This window comes from Ambystoma mexicanum, chromosome 6p (genome assembly GCF_040938575.1).
Source record: "Ambystoma mexicanum isolate Mex_15411 chromosome 6p, UKY_AmexF1_1, whole genome shotgun sequence".
Taxonomy (NCBI): Eukaryota; Metazoa; Chordata; class Amphibia; order Caudata; family Ambystomatidae; genus Ambystoma; species Ambystoma mexicanum.
In genome coordinates, this window is record NC_090935.1 from 355,041,380 (window position 1) to 355,056,143 (window position 14,764).

Here is a 14,764-nt window from a genome sequence, read left to right on the forward strand (position 1 = left end):
GGTGGGCTTCATAGCATGGTCAGCGGTCTGGTACATGAAAGGAATATCTTGCAGGGACACAGGGTTAGAATGGCAATAGGTTTCAACTGGTGAGGGTAAGAGGGCAAGCACACTTTTGTGGAGATGGACGAGCTATGTGCTCGGCTCATGTTGGTTCATATGCAGGACAGTGATCTCGGAGGAAAAGAGATGTGTTACATTTATTATTTGTTGCAAGCATCTCTGGCTTCAGCGTGAGAATGGAGCTGCAGAGTTTTCCAGTCAGAGTGGGAACGAGGGTGGGGGCCCATGTGCTCCGAGCTGCTGCGGCGGGGAAAGGGAGAGAGGCATTTTGTACTATCGCAGTGAGGCCTGGTCACCAAGATGGAGTAGAAAGGGGTACAAAAAATGGATGCCCCGTGTCCTGCTCAGTGGTCCCATCTACGCGAATGTAACCCAAAGTTAACATCGCATAAGGGCGAGGGACGTACCCACCACTGGAGGCACTTGGTCTGAGTTTTGTACTGAGAAGTGATGTCAGAGAGGGGCCCATTGGCCCTTCGCTCCCACACAGATCCCACAACACAGCTGTAAAATTAAAGTATGTTTCAGAAGTAGGCAGGTGGCCAAAAGGCAGTTATCAGGCCAATCAATGTTATCGCAGACATGCCTTCTAAATAATTCAGCCCAAGTGGCGTTCACCTCCATAGCAAGCATTAATTAAATAATCTCCCAACCCAGACAGGCACCTTGTTCAGTCAATGACTGAGGGAAAGAGGTGCATGCCAATGACAAACCTTCAAAGACTACTGTGTTCTAGGCTGGTGATATGTTACAGATGGTATGCTAATGATAATTAGTGCTTCTGACCCAAATATCTTGCCTTGAACGTATTATTTTGTTCATATAAACAGATTTGCATTTCTTTTGAAATAATTTTCTTACGGTGTTGTGCTGAATTGTTATGTTCCTACTTTAATATGTTCTCACTAACTTTCAGTCTCTACCACAAATTGGTGCAATCCATCGAGTAAGCATTAGTCAGCCAAAGAGTGCAGACAATGTCGCCAGCGCTGATACGACAAAGATTTCTCTCTCCGATCTGTTTAAAATGTTACAGCATGGAGCAAGTGACAAAGGGGACAACTACAGATTCTTTAGTGAACAGATGGGAGAAACCACTTTTTTTAAGGTAGGTCAATTCAAATCATTTTCGTGTATGTTACAACTGAGTACATGAACACATATTGTACATCTTGTGTCTACTTTAGTGTAGGTCAGCACCCCTGTGCACTATTTGGGTAGAATGCCTTGTTCAGGTACACCATCAAGGAAAGCAAGCCGTTTTCATGTATTGTCCGGTTTATTTCCTCAAGCCAGTGGCATCTCATTAGGATGATTCCCCTGTCCAGCGTTACCTTTCCCAGCAGTGTATGTACAGTAGTAGATATGCAATGTGAGTTTAGATAGGCTCAAGTCCTTGATGACAGCGTTATTTAGTCTTCATCCTGTCGACACTGGCAGATTTAAGAAAAATAGCCCTATCAGCAATAATGACAGAAAGAGACCCAGACCATTGGGGTGTGGAGATGGGACAGGAGATGGGAGCAGATATGTGTGAATGAGGTGGTCTTGAGTGTCCCACTGGTGCATTTTAGTTGTAAATGTTTGATTCTGTTGTGTTGTAGGTTTCTATTTTTTATGGATGTTAGAATGGACTCTTTGAAGTGATCCTGTGGCTTTTAAAAAGCTTTGTTACCTCACTGAGTCTTGCTGAAACTAGAATCAAACATGTATGTCTGGCTGTGCCAGCCCTGCAACCAAGCAAAATAATTAAATGAAAGATGGGTTTTAATGACCTGGAAAAACAAGCATTGGCCATTGAGTCCAGGACTAATAACCTCATAAAATCATCAACAAATTGCGATAATAGGGCATACATTGGTAATTGGAAATGTCACAGATTGGGGAAGTGTTTACAAATACATTTTAATTTTCTTTATCGAAGTCATATTTGAACATGAAGTTGGAAAAATAACCTTCTTTCTAAGAACTAAAATATCAGCTCTCAGTTCCAAAAGTCTCACATTCACATTTTCTGATTAAGTGGGACAAGAAAGACTTTTACTTTTAAAATGAATATCTTTCTATATATTAGTGCTGCAGAAGTGCCCTTGCTTCTACATAGCTAGTTGGGATTGTGAAGCAGTTCCTGGATGTCATGTTGAGGGAGGTGAGCAAGTGCATGAAATGTCCAATTGAAACATCTGAACTGAATGGACCTAAAGGCAGACGCCATTGGAGCAATTGATTGCAGCTATATACTATTGGGACCTTCTTGCCCCTGAGAAATAATGTTCCATGATTGAAAGATGTCTTTCTCCTTCAACGCTCGTATGTACTTTATTTATATGCATGCACAAATATACAGGAATGAACAATGCTCTTTTGATCACAAACAAACACACAGTAGATAAGAAATCACATGGACAGGAAGCAGTGAGCTTCTTACAATGGGTTGTGTTTAGTTGACATTCTGACCAGGTTGTGGCGGGGAGTAAATGGAACAGTCAACGGTGACAATACATGGGTGGACTTAGATAGATTAAGGACTATCAACATTAGACATTTTTAAATGCAGGTAGGCAATACGGCCAGCTGTGTTAGGGATGTGACCATGATGGATGAAGTTCTAGAGGGGAGGCACAGAAAGTGAGGGACAGAGGCAGGCTAGAGGCAAAGGAAACATGCTAGTTAGAAGGCAAATGAGGGGTAGGTTAAGAGAGTAACTTGGAGGCAAGGATAATAGGCTTTTAATTTGGTTTTGAACAAATCACTGTAGATTGTTTCTTTGATGACTGGGGGACGAGAATTCCATGCAAGTGGAGCAAGAAGAGAGAAAGAGTGGAAAGCGGGAGGAAGCACAGGTAGTGCGAGGTGCCAGAAAATTGAATACAAAACCCTCTCACTCACTCACAAATGCCTATCTAACCAAGCGCCCAGACACCTATCTGACAACTTCACTCACCACACCCCATCTCGTCCAACCAGATCAGCTCAAACACACTGCTTAAATATCCCCAGATACAAACTCCAAAAAGCAGGAGGCTCTAGCTTCCCTGTGCTTGCCACTAAACTCTGGAACGCACTACCACTCGATCTTAGATCGGCACGTCCTTTCATAGATTCAGACACAGTGCCAAAACATGGTTACTGACCAAAGAAGCCTAGAACGCCCATCTCTATCCTATTATCGCACCTACTGCCTGCAACCCGTGTAAATTCTGCCTTGTTTTCAATACCTTGTACATTACCTGTAACTGTTTGATAATGCTCTAAACTTTCTGTGGTTTCCACCTACGGACCATGCTGTATTATATTGTTATGTTGTAATCAATTCAAGCGCCTGGATGCCCCAGGGAAAGGCGGCGCTATACAAATAATAAACTAAACTAAACTAAACTAGAAGGGTAATCGAGGAGGCAGAGCAGAGATTACAAGAAGGCTTGTAGATTTGGATAGGGCAGGATAAATATGGTAGTTCCTTACCATAGATAGATTTGTGAACCAGGAGAAGACATTTAAATGTGGCCCTGTTTTGCATCGTCAGCCATCCAGCCTGGTGACGGTAAGAGGAAGAAGTTGTGAAATGAGGGAGTCCAAAGAAAGTGTTGGTAGTGAAATTAAGGATCTTGTCGAGAGGATAGAAAGCATAGTTAGGGAGACTTAAGAGGATGCTGGCACAGTAGTCCAATTAATAGAAGGTGACAGTGGCTAATAGATGCCTGGAGGTGTTGAAAGGAATGAGGTGCCTAATTTTCCTAATATTTAGGAGCTCTAGGCGAGCCACTACTGCTGTTTTGGAGGTGAAAGTAGAGCTGGTGTTAGAAGGGTCAGAGAGGATGCTGAGAGTTGTACAGTGCCATAATATTATGCCAGTCATATGCATGATTTGCTGCATTGGCATATGACTCCTATATTATTCTATTCTTCCCAACAGCAGTAATCCCAGAACTTTGTTTAAAAGTCAGTAGTTTGTTTGTGCAGTTTTGGTTGAAATTGACCAATTTCATATATGTATGTGGATATAGGGGAATCATGTGAGGGAGAGAATGGGGTGTGGGCGAGGTGTATGGGGTACCACCCCATTAAAATAAAAAGCTGGTCACCTTTATGTCAGCCAAAAGTGCACAAGTTGCTTGCTGACTTTTAGATAGCAATCTATGGAAACCTGTAATGCTGTGGGATGATTGACATTGGCTGCTTAGTGGTGTTATGACTTTCAGTTTCACGTGGGTTTTTATCTGCAGATTTCCTAAAGTTAGCTCCCCAGAATGACTGTGTTATTTTGTTGGGAGATGGGGTGTACTTATTGAAGGCATGTCTTTTGCGGTTGGTTCCTGACCATGTAAACCGTGCAGAAAAAGGTGTCACAGATGTCCCCAAGTCTCAGATGGCTGTAATTCTCTCTATAATCTAAACGGAACTAATCCTCCCTAGACCAGTGTAGGTGCCTTTCCCCGGCTTACTACGTGTGAGAGAAAAAATAAAATAGCAGACACAACCCCTTGTTGGGGAAAGAGGCACTGAGACCCGGCTGCAAGAGTTGAAAGGATGGTTTATTTCTCCAGCTAGGAAATAACCCAAAAAACTTTCCCCAATCTCATTACATCATACTTGTATTTATATTAGTTAAAGTAACTCTAACAAAAATGCTAAATGGACCCGATTGGCCAGACGGTGTGGTGCTGTAGGTGTGGGTAGCATCTCTTCCTCCGGGTTGGCTGAGTAGCTGACGGACGTCAAACATCTTGTGCTCCATGCAGGTCAGGGTCCGGTCACTGTGGTCACTACCTAAGCTAATATGTTACACACTAAATAACAAATTATTTAAAACATTTTATGTTACTTGTCACATTTCTACATAAGTCACACACAATGATTATTGTCAGTACAATTGGGTCATTCGTGGCTTTAATTGAAGGCCTTGACCTTATTGTGCATGTAGAAGAATCAGGCTGTGTTTCGCATCTTTTCCTAGGTTTCAAACTCATTAGTCCAAGTAAAAGCATATATAGTAGAAAAAATGCTTAAGGTTAGTAAGGAGTGTATTGTTGGATTTCGCAGCACAGGCGAGGGTCTGGCACTTGAAAGAAATACCTTACAGGGGGTGCAGGGTCAGGATGGCAATAAATTGTTCTAATGGGGGTGGGTGGCTTGCACGTTTATGAGGACAAATCGAGCAGAAAGTGCTTAGCTCATCCTGGTTCACATGCCGATTCTCAGACGAACAGTGATCTCAGAGGAAGAAAACTGTAGCATATTGATTGTTGCAACTTTCTCCAGCTTCAGCGTGAGAATGGAAGCGCAGAGCTTTCCTTCGCAGGGGGAGTGCAAGGGTGGGGGCCAGCCAGCTGCCTGCGCGACTTGTGTGTGTGTCTCTGTCCTTGGCTGCTGCGGTGGAAGGGGAGCTGAGCAGTGCTGTACTATCGCAGTGAGGCCTGTTTGCCCAAGATGGAGTCGAAAGGGGGCCCACAAGATGGATGCCCCGTGTCTTGCTCAGTAGTCCAATCTATGTAGCAGTCAACCGTGGTTAACTTTACATAAGGGCAAGGGGCAATCCCACTACCGGAGGCACGTGGTCCAAGCCTTGTACTGAGGAGCGTACGATGCGAGGGGGCCTGAGGACGCCTCGCTCCCATACATTCCCCCCTTTCGTTACATCTAAAGTAACAAACTACTTTATCTCGTTCTTTCCGTTCTCCCTTCGGTAGCGTTCAGCTTCAGCCACAGCCTCATCCCAAGCAGGTGTACCCTTTATTGGCATCCATGCTTTGCACACACTTCTTAAGCTGTTACCTCTTCTTGCGTATTCTTCTGGGGTGACCATTAAGTATATCCCACCATCCCCATCTAAATCTATCCAAACTTCGTTATACCACAGCAAGTTTTTTGGTTCTCTAATGGTAGTGTAATGTAGATTATCGACCACGTCCCCATACTGTCTATAGATGGCAGTCATCCTATACTGTGGTGTGGTGTATTCTCCGGTTTGTACTTGGGCATCTATCATGGTACCCACCGTTGTCTGTCGGCCCACTGTTACCATCATCATTGCTGAATTAGGCATATTATTTTCACAGCATCTTAGTCCCAGTTGGCACAAACAGAATATTAGGAGAAGAAAGACTATGATGGGAATGAGTATCTTCACTGCGATGTTCATCCATGATGGTATCCAGCTGAACAGATTGTCGAACCATGTGTTGTTGTCTACTCCACCTTCTGCTCTCATTCGTTCTTCTAAATTATGCACTGCTGTTATCACATGTGACAGTGTCCCGTTATCAGCATCGGAAGTTGGTACGAACGTGCAACACGCCCCCCCCCCCATTGTTTTTGCAAATACCACCGTCCATCGCCGTGATAAGATCTAAGACATATCTGTTTTGCATCGTCATCAGGCGCAATGCTCAGAGCTCTATTTTTATGATGTTGAATCCTTCTTCAGTGTCATTGGCCAGCTGGATGAGCTCCCAGCGTGTTATCTGCAGCCATTTCGCGTTTGCCCTTGCTTGAACGCCTGGTGCTAGGAACGATGCAAAGAATGTTTCTGCAGATGAGAAAAGCTTATACTGTTGTGGGATTTCAGCAAGGAGTTCAGACGATTTGGACGAAATATAATTGGATCTTTTGCTGCGTGACAACTTGGTTTTCAAGGTTTCTTCTGACATTAGTTTGTATGCTGGGGGCTCCCTGATTGTCTCATCGGGCGCTGTCGATGGTTCAGCCGATTGCCCTACTGCCGATGTGTCAGTCGAAGGCCTTGCTGTAAACTGGACGTGGCTCTCTGGTATCACCATTAGTGCTGATTGAAGTGTAGCTAGGGCACAAGTGCCCCTCCAGGATGCTGGGATCGTTTGCCACAGATACATTATATGTCCATTAATGCAGCAGTGCCTTTTTTCATAACTGGCATTATTAAAGTCTTATTGCACTGCTGCACGGTTCCCATGTTCACCTTCCCTTCTCCATGGAAGCAAAGTTCGTGTGGTATTTCCTTTTGAATCTTTATGGGTCTCTCCAGGGGTGTGACCCATGTCAGCTTGGTGATATGATGTGACCAGATGGGGATGCACGTTTCTTTTGCCCATTCGTATGTTTCATCTGGCAGTCCTCGAAGCCCCTCAGCTTTGCATTCAATCGTTTCATCATGCCACTTGTCATCTGCATATCTTGTCCCTTTTAAATGGAAAATGGCTCCTGGAGGCAGATTACTCCTTGTCGTCTGCTGGTGCAAGTTTGTTCGTTCTCCAATTTTTCCATAGTGACTGTGTGCTTGGAATGTCTTTTTTATTCTACACAGCATCAGATGAATCAAACATTGGGCCTTAGACAAGGGTACTTCCTGTGGAATTAACATTTTTGGGATTCCAGTTGCGTGAGGAATAAGTGAGCACACGTAACAACTTTCATTACTTGCTTGCTTTGCTGCGGCGCTCATGTCTGAATACCATTTGTTTGATTGGTCAGGGTGTCGGGGGTCCTCTATTTCATCTAGCCCTAGGTTATGATAAATATCGTATCTGTTTTTTCCCACCCCCCTTTTTCCTCCTCCTCCTTCTGTTTTTTAATTGGGTACCAACTCGTGGATATTGCAGCGGGAATATTCTAGACCATGCTTCATCTATGTTGTTCATGGTGACATGTGTGTATTCAGTAGTGGTTTCTGGTGCAGTGTGTGTACACATGCTTGTATTTCTGGAATTAGTTAACCAATAGTAATCATCATTTACATTCCATCCAAGCTCTATTTCCTTGGCTCCAGTATTATTCAATAATGGAATAGCAGTTTTGTTTACGTGCAATTGTTCAAGGGGCAACATTATATTTTTACTATTCAATTCAATGTTATAAGTGTCCTTCAAGATAGCCGTTGCTTCAGTCCATATTAGTTTAGACCCTGGTTTTGTCATATCAGTTCGGCTCCCACCTTTGTTCATTTCATTTGCCACATATAAAACAACATTATGCCAAATAAGATAAAACACAGCATATTTTATAACACATTCCAAATTATTTAATCTACTGGCCCTAGTGGCATCCCTATTTCTATCTAACATTTCAGCTTGCTCAGCCATTTCGTCGCATTGGCTCATGTTGAACCTATGTGGGCGAGACAAATTTGTTAAGTCATATGAAAAGAAACATAATTTCAATTGTTCATTCTTTTTCATTTCTTTACTCAGTTAGGCATTTAACAATTCTTTTTCATTTCAACGATTGGAAATAATGAGGAAAAAATAGAAAAAACAACACGATTTATATGAGAAGAAAAGAGAGAGAGAGAGAGAGAGAGAGAGAGAAAGAGAGAGAGAGAAAATATGTAAAACCTTTGCTTTTTCCCCTATACTTTCCCTGTCTAAGTTGCAATTTTCATCATGTCAACCTGTGCCAGTGATGGCATCCACACAGTTGGTTTCATTTTGGGGAGGTGCAACACTGTGCCCTTCTCATGTCTGAGAGGTGCACCAAGTACTTTAACCCTTAACTTTAACTGCAGTTGGGGTGCTGTACACCACTGTGTATGGACCATGAAATCTTGGTGAATTCCACCTTCTTACAAAATTTCTGACAAGAATCTGCTCCCCTGGCATTAAAGGCCCCTCCGGGGTTTCTGCTGTCGGCATGGAGGTGTCTGTTGCTACATCTTCAGTAAATGGTGAAACAATTTGTTTTGCTATGCTGCGTACCGTGCGCGTTAGCTGTGCTAGGTATTCCTTAAACTCTTCTCCCAGCACTGTGGCAGCCCTATGCGCATCAGACGCCCTCCTAACAGGGGAGAGCGGTGTGTGCATTCTCCTTCCGTAACGATTTCGTGCGGGCTTAAATGATGATCCTTGCATGGTTGATTTCTGAGTTGGAACAGTGCTAGGGGCAGACAATATATCCAATTTTTTTCCAACGTGCTGCATAATTTCGATAAATTGCTTTTGAGCCTCTCCACAACTCCATTGGCCATTGGATGATAAATCAAACATAGTTTGTGTTTCACCCCCAGAAGGGAGGTCACTTCCTTGAAGAGGTCATTTACAAAGTGCGTGCCGTTGTCTGAACGGATGACGTCACAGATTCCCCACCGCGAGAATACTTCTCGCACAAGGAACTTGGCAGCACATTTTGCATCAGGATGGGGGCAGGGGCCCGCTTCTACCCACCGTGAAAAAGGGCATACCACCACAATCAAGTATCTTGCTCCATTACATCTTTTTCCTATATCGGCGTAATCAATATGTAGTTCTCTAAATGGACCTGTAGGGCGTGGCAAAGTGCCACGCAGAGTTCGTAATATCATTCCTGAATTGTAAGTTTGGCATGTAGTACATTCAATCACAAATTTAGACAAGTATTTGTGTAGATTAGGAACAAACCAATCTTCTTGAATATCTGAGGCAATGTGTTGTTTTGCAACGTGAGCTGGGAAATGCAGTTGTTGGAATGCTACTTCTAATAATTCTACGGGCATCACTACCTTGCCTGTCGTGTCCTGTCTCCAAATGAGATCTGTGGCTGATTGCTTACACCCTCATTTGCCCCACAACTCCTGCTCTTCTGGTGGGGCCCTTCTCTGGCGTTCTATCAACTGTGCTATGGGCGTGTTATTGTATGCTTCTGCTGGTTGTTCTGCTGTGGTTGTTTTTACAATGTACTCTGTTGTTGGTGTCTTATTGAAGTACGAGGATTCCTTCGCTGTTGCGTCGGTTGCCGCCTTCCCCAATGAGACGGCGTCTGTGTTATTGGTATGGGCTTGGCATTTAACCACCGCTACTACCGATGGTTCTGCTAAAGCTTCTATTAGTTCATTTAGCAATGTGGGATGTTGTACAGGGGACCCGTCTGCTCTTCTGAACCCTCTCCTTCGCCAACGTGATAGCCCTGAGTGAACTGTGGTGGTGACATAAGCTGAGTCTGAATATATTGTCACGGCACAATCTTTGGCTGTGTGTAACACGCTGATTAGTGCAGTCAGTTCGGCTGCTTGTGCAGAGTAATGTGAGGAGAGGCGTTTTTGAACAATCACTTCGTATGTGTCTTCTTCCATGCGCACTACCGCCATCCCCACATGTTTCTCTCCTGTCTCTGAGTTTATGGATGCTGACCCGTCTATGAAATAAATTTCTCCTTCTGTAAGGGCGTTTTCGCTTGCTTTGGGAATGTCATCGCCCTCTCCCTCATATGTGCTACATTCGTGTTCCTGTAAATCCTCAGTTGTGCATGGCTCTTTAATGAAGGTGGCTGGGTTCACTGTCTTGCATCTGACCACATGTACATTTGGACTTGATATTATTATTTAATAAGTATAGGCTCTCTGTGTTGTGAGGGTAGATTTTGATCTTTCCAAGATAGCAAATAACGAGTGTTCCGCATATAGCGTCACTGAACATCCCATTACGATTGTGGCACCTTTCTCAATGGCGAAGGCCGCTGCAGCGAGGGCCTGTTCACAAGCGAAATGTCCCTGCATTACTGGGTCTAATATTCCACTGTAGTATGCCAATGGTTTGTGGCCTAGCGATGTCTTTTATGTCAATACTGCTGTCATTAATGTTCCATTGCTGTGTGAAAACAGGAAAAATTCCCTTTCATAATCTGGATTTGCAAGGACTGGGGCGTCTGAAATAAGGTCTTTTAATCGAGAGAATTGGGCAATTGTCTCCTGTGTCCATTTTATTGGGGCTCTGTTCTTTTGTGCTTCTTTCAGTGCTTGTAGCATTGGCCGTGTGTATGCTGCGTAATCGAGGATCCACGCTCGGCAATAGTTATATATGCCAAGAAATTTCTACATATCCTTCACCGTTTTTGGTAAAATAATGTGTCGAATGGCCGCTGCTCTGTCTGGTAGTATTCTTTTTCCATCTTTAGATATCTGCTGGCCAAGATACACAATGTCCACAAGGCAGTATTGTAACTTTCCTTTGTCCACCTTGTATCCCTTGGCAGCCAATACGTTAAGCAGTGTTATCGAGTCTTCTCTACACTCTTCTTCTGTTTTGCTGCAGACGAGTAAACCATGCTCCCTACATCTATGTTGCCAATGTCTTCTAGTAGTACTCTGTTAAAAATGCTTGGGCTCTCGCAATACCCCTGTGGGAGTCTGCGATGTTCATATCTGCTGTTTCCTAATGTAAAAGTTGTAAGGTACTGCGACTCTGGTGCGAGTGGCACAGAGAAAAAGGCATTTTTCAGATCAATGACAGTGAAGCAAGTTGCCTCTTTTGGTATACTGCACAATATTGATGACGGATTAGGCACTAAAGGGAACTCTTTTTGGATGACGTCATTGAGTGGGCGGAGGTCCTGGACCATTCTCCACGCCCCTCCTTTTGCTTTCTTAATCAGAAAAATCGCTGTGTTGCATGGGGAAGTTGATGGCACTAAAATACCTTGGCTTAGGAGTGCATTCACTGTTTCTCTAATACCTTCCTCTGCTTCTTTGGATATTGGGTATTGTTTCACTCTGGGTGGGAGGGCACCTGGCTTCAGTTTTATCTTTATGGGAGTTACCTCGTGCAACAATCCCACATCGTGTGGCCTTGTAGTCCAAATTTCAGGGGCTACCCTGGCCATGTCTTCTTCAAATATTGTCGGTGGGGCCTTTATGTTAGCCATGAGTGGGTTGTGTATTTCTCTGTATTGGATCATAATGTCACATGGTATGCTTATTTCCATTATTATTTCTCCATCCCCTTCGTAATCAGTAAACAATTCTTCATCAGTTACATCTTTTAGCATTATGTTTGGCTCTATACATAGCATACTTCTCCACTCGCGTCCTTGCGTGTCCAGGCCTATGACCACAATGCGTTTGTTGGAAACTTGAACTGCCTCAATGTCTATAGACATAATTGTGCCTGGCACTACATCTATTGGTGTGATTGGGCGGAATATAAAGTCGGATGGTATTCTCCACTCTTTTTGTGTTATTTCAGGCACTACTCGGGCTAATACCTGTATTCCATAGACGAACATGTCCATGTCAATGGGAATCCCTCTTACTGCATCTTCCTTTGTAATCGTGCTTATTATCAAGAGTGCCCGTACGGGGCATACCCCTGGCGTCGAGCACACTAGTCCTCTTTCAGTAAAGGCTATGGTCATGTTTAACTTACTGAGCAAGTCTCGTCCCATCAAATTGATTGGCGCGTCTTCGTAATACAATAAGGGTGCACGCACTGTTTTTCCCCCCACTGTTACATCAAGATCTTTTGTATAAGGAACTTTTAAAATAGCCCCAGAGAACCCCACCGTCTCCAAATTTCTTCCCGAGAGCTGAAACCGCACTTCTGTGAGGCATGATTTTTCTGCTCCAGAGTCTACCATAAAGATAAACTGCTTGTTTCCTATTTCTGCCGCCACTAGTGGTTCCTCATTTGCACTTTGTGTGATGGATAGGACTGGACACGCAAGTGCTCCCTGTGGGCTGTCCTAGTCTTGGTATCTTTGCTGACCTGGCATTGAAAAAACGTTGTCACCCATGACCGTTACGCCGCGGAATGGTGCAGGGGCACCGTTTGCGCCCGCTGAAAAAGGGTTATTGTTTATGTTCCCTACTGGGTTTTGTCTCGCCATGGGCTGTAGTGCGTTTTGCTGTTGTGGCTGCTGCTGCTGTTGCTGCTGTTGTGGGGCTGACTGTCTCTGTTGCATTTGGGGGTCATAGCAGTATTGATCCTGTTGTCCCCCCCTCCCCATTGGAGCTCCACATGCGCTACCTGGGTGTGGGCAGCCCCACCCCTGTTCATTGTTCATGGGCTGTTGTTGTTGCTGTTGAAAATACCCTGATGGTTGCATTCTACAATCTCGTGAATAATGTCCCCATCTGCCACAATTCCAACACGACCCCTGTTGTCCTCCCCTTGGTCCTTGCCCACCATACCCTTTGTTTCCCATTCCTCCGTATCCTCCCCTTTGCCCGCGGTACCCACCTCTTCCTTGGGCCGGCCTGTTCTGCCACTGCGATCCTTGGCATGGTTGTTCCTGTCCGTTCCACTGTCCTTGGTCCTCTCCAACCCACTGCGCTGCTATACCAACGGGCCTTCCTCCCATGTTTTCCTCTCCTTTGTTTCCTCTGTCTGCTGTTGCACTGCCAGTAATGGCGGCGACCTTCACTAATTTCGTCTGTACTAATTTTGCTTCGTCAGCCAGCCTCTCTTGCGTGACCTCCTTTTCCTTCTCTTTGATCCTCCTCCAGTGGTGTACAATTATGCTCTGAATTTCAGGCCACCCTTTGGCTTCGATCCCAGCTATTTTGTCCAAGGCCTTCTGCACCTCTTTCGCCAACCCCTTTTTAATGATAAATTAGAATAAAGCTGTTGATCGATTCCATGCCGTACCAGTTTCGCTTCTCCATAAGTCTTGCACTCGCAAAATGAATTGCGCAGGATCCTCGTTCTCCTCCATCGTGCACTGCATCACTACATGTAAATCTGGAACGTCTGGAAATGCACGCCGCAATGCATCCCACACTTGTGCTCGAACATTGTTAAATGGTGATCCATCGTGTCGGTCACAGCTCATCGTTACTGCCGGGAACCCTTCCCTTTCCCAGATTGTGTCTGCTTGGTCCCCGATTGCTGAAACTAATAGACTTTTTACATCACCTATAGCTAACGGCACACCTGCCGTGTTTTTCTCAAATACATGTATCCACTTACCTGCCCCTCCCGTCAGCGGGGGGAGGAGTTTTAACAAGTTGGTTTTGTCCATTTGGGCCAACGGAATGTAGTTTGGCCTACCTGCTCCTTTATGTATCAGTGGCATTTGTAGTTTCTGTTTCTTTCCGGTTCTGCTTGTCTTCCCTTTTTTCGTTTTACTTACCAGTATGTTTCCTATCCTCCCTGTTCGTTGTCTTAATCTACCTTGCCATAATGGTGGTGATAATGTGTCTGGGTAACGGCGGTTTGGCAGTGGGGAACCCTCTGCGGCAGCTGCCTCTTCGTATTCATCTAAATCGTCCCATATTTCTTCTATTTCTGACTCTAGCTGAGCTGGTTATTATCCTCCCAGTTTTCCTTGGGTTCACTTCCTTGTCTTTCACCCTGATCTCCACTTTGTTAACTCTCCGGTGTATCTGGGCGTATAATCCTCACTGGCTTGTTATTCAATTGGAACAGGAACTGTCCTGACTGCCACTCTTGTTCTTGCCTCTGCTGCGATGACGTCCCTTGCGATACTATAGACTGCCCTGATACCGAGGCTGCTGGGGTTGTATTGCTTGCTGCACCGATCGGAGGTGTGAGATCTGCCAGTGACAGCGGGGGTACCTCCCCTCCCCTGGCAGCATTTGCCCTTGTCACATAAAGCTCTTAACCGTGTTATTTCCATTTGTGCGTGTACTAGTTGACGGTTCAAATCACCTGTTAAACGTGCCATGTCCACAGGAGGCGCACTCGTGGGGCCATACAGGCCTCCTTTGTCATATGGTGGAGGTTCGGGGGCTGTTGCCCGCCTTGGGCAGTGGCGGTGGGTGGTATATACAGGGGTTCACTAAACCCTACCGCTGGCCTAGTCATTAAGGGATAGATTTTTGTTACTTCGTTTTCGGTTGTAGTTGTTGAGCTTTCCCCTTTTGGTGTCCCGCTACTTCTTCTGGGTTTTTCTGCTTTTCTGTCATTCGGCTTGTACCTACCTCTGCCGTGGGGGCAACTTCCTCAAACATTTGCCATAAATCTAACACTTCACTCCGATTCTGTAACTGTTTCCCTTTATATCGCGCTAACAAATGTGT

General features: G+C 44.8%; 1 protein-coding gene across 3 annotated transcripts in view; it reads left to right on the forward strand.

Annotated features, from left to right (window-relative positions):
* The window catches only part of SPEF2 (sperm flagellar 2), a 1,748,369-nt gene that overhangs the window by 1,631,998 nt on the left and 101,607 nt on the right, over nt 1-14,764 (forward strand). For all 3 annotated transcript variants that reach the window (XM_069627121.1, XM_069627123.1, XM_069627122.1), the window contains one exon: nt 980-1,171. In XM_069627121.1, the coding sequence (XP_069483222.1) occupies nt 980-1,171 (192 nt within the window). The remainder of the gene's footprint in view (nt 1-979; nt 1,172-14,764) is intronic.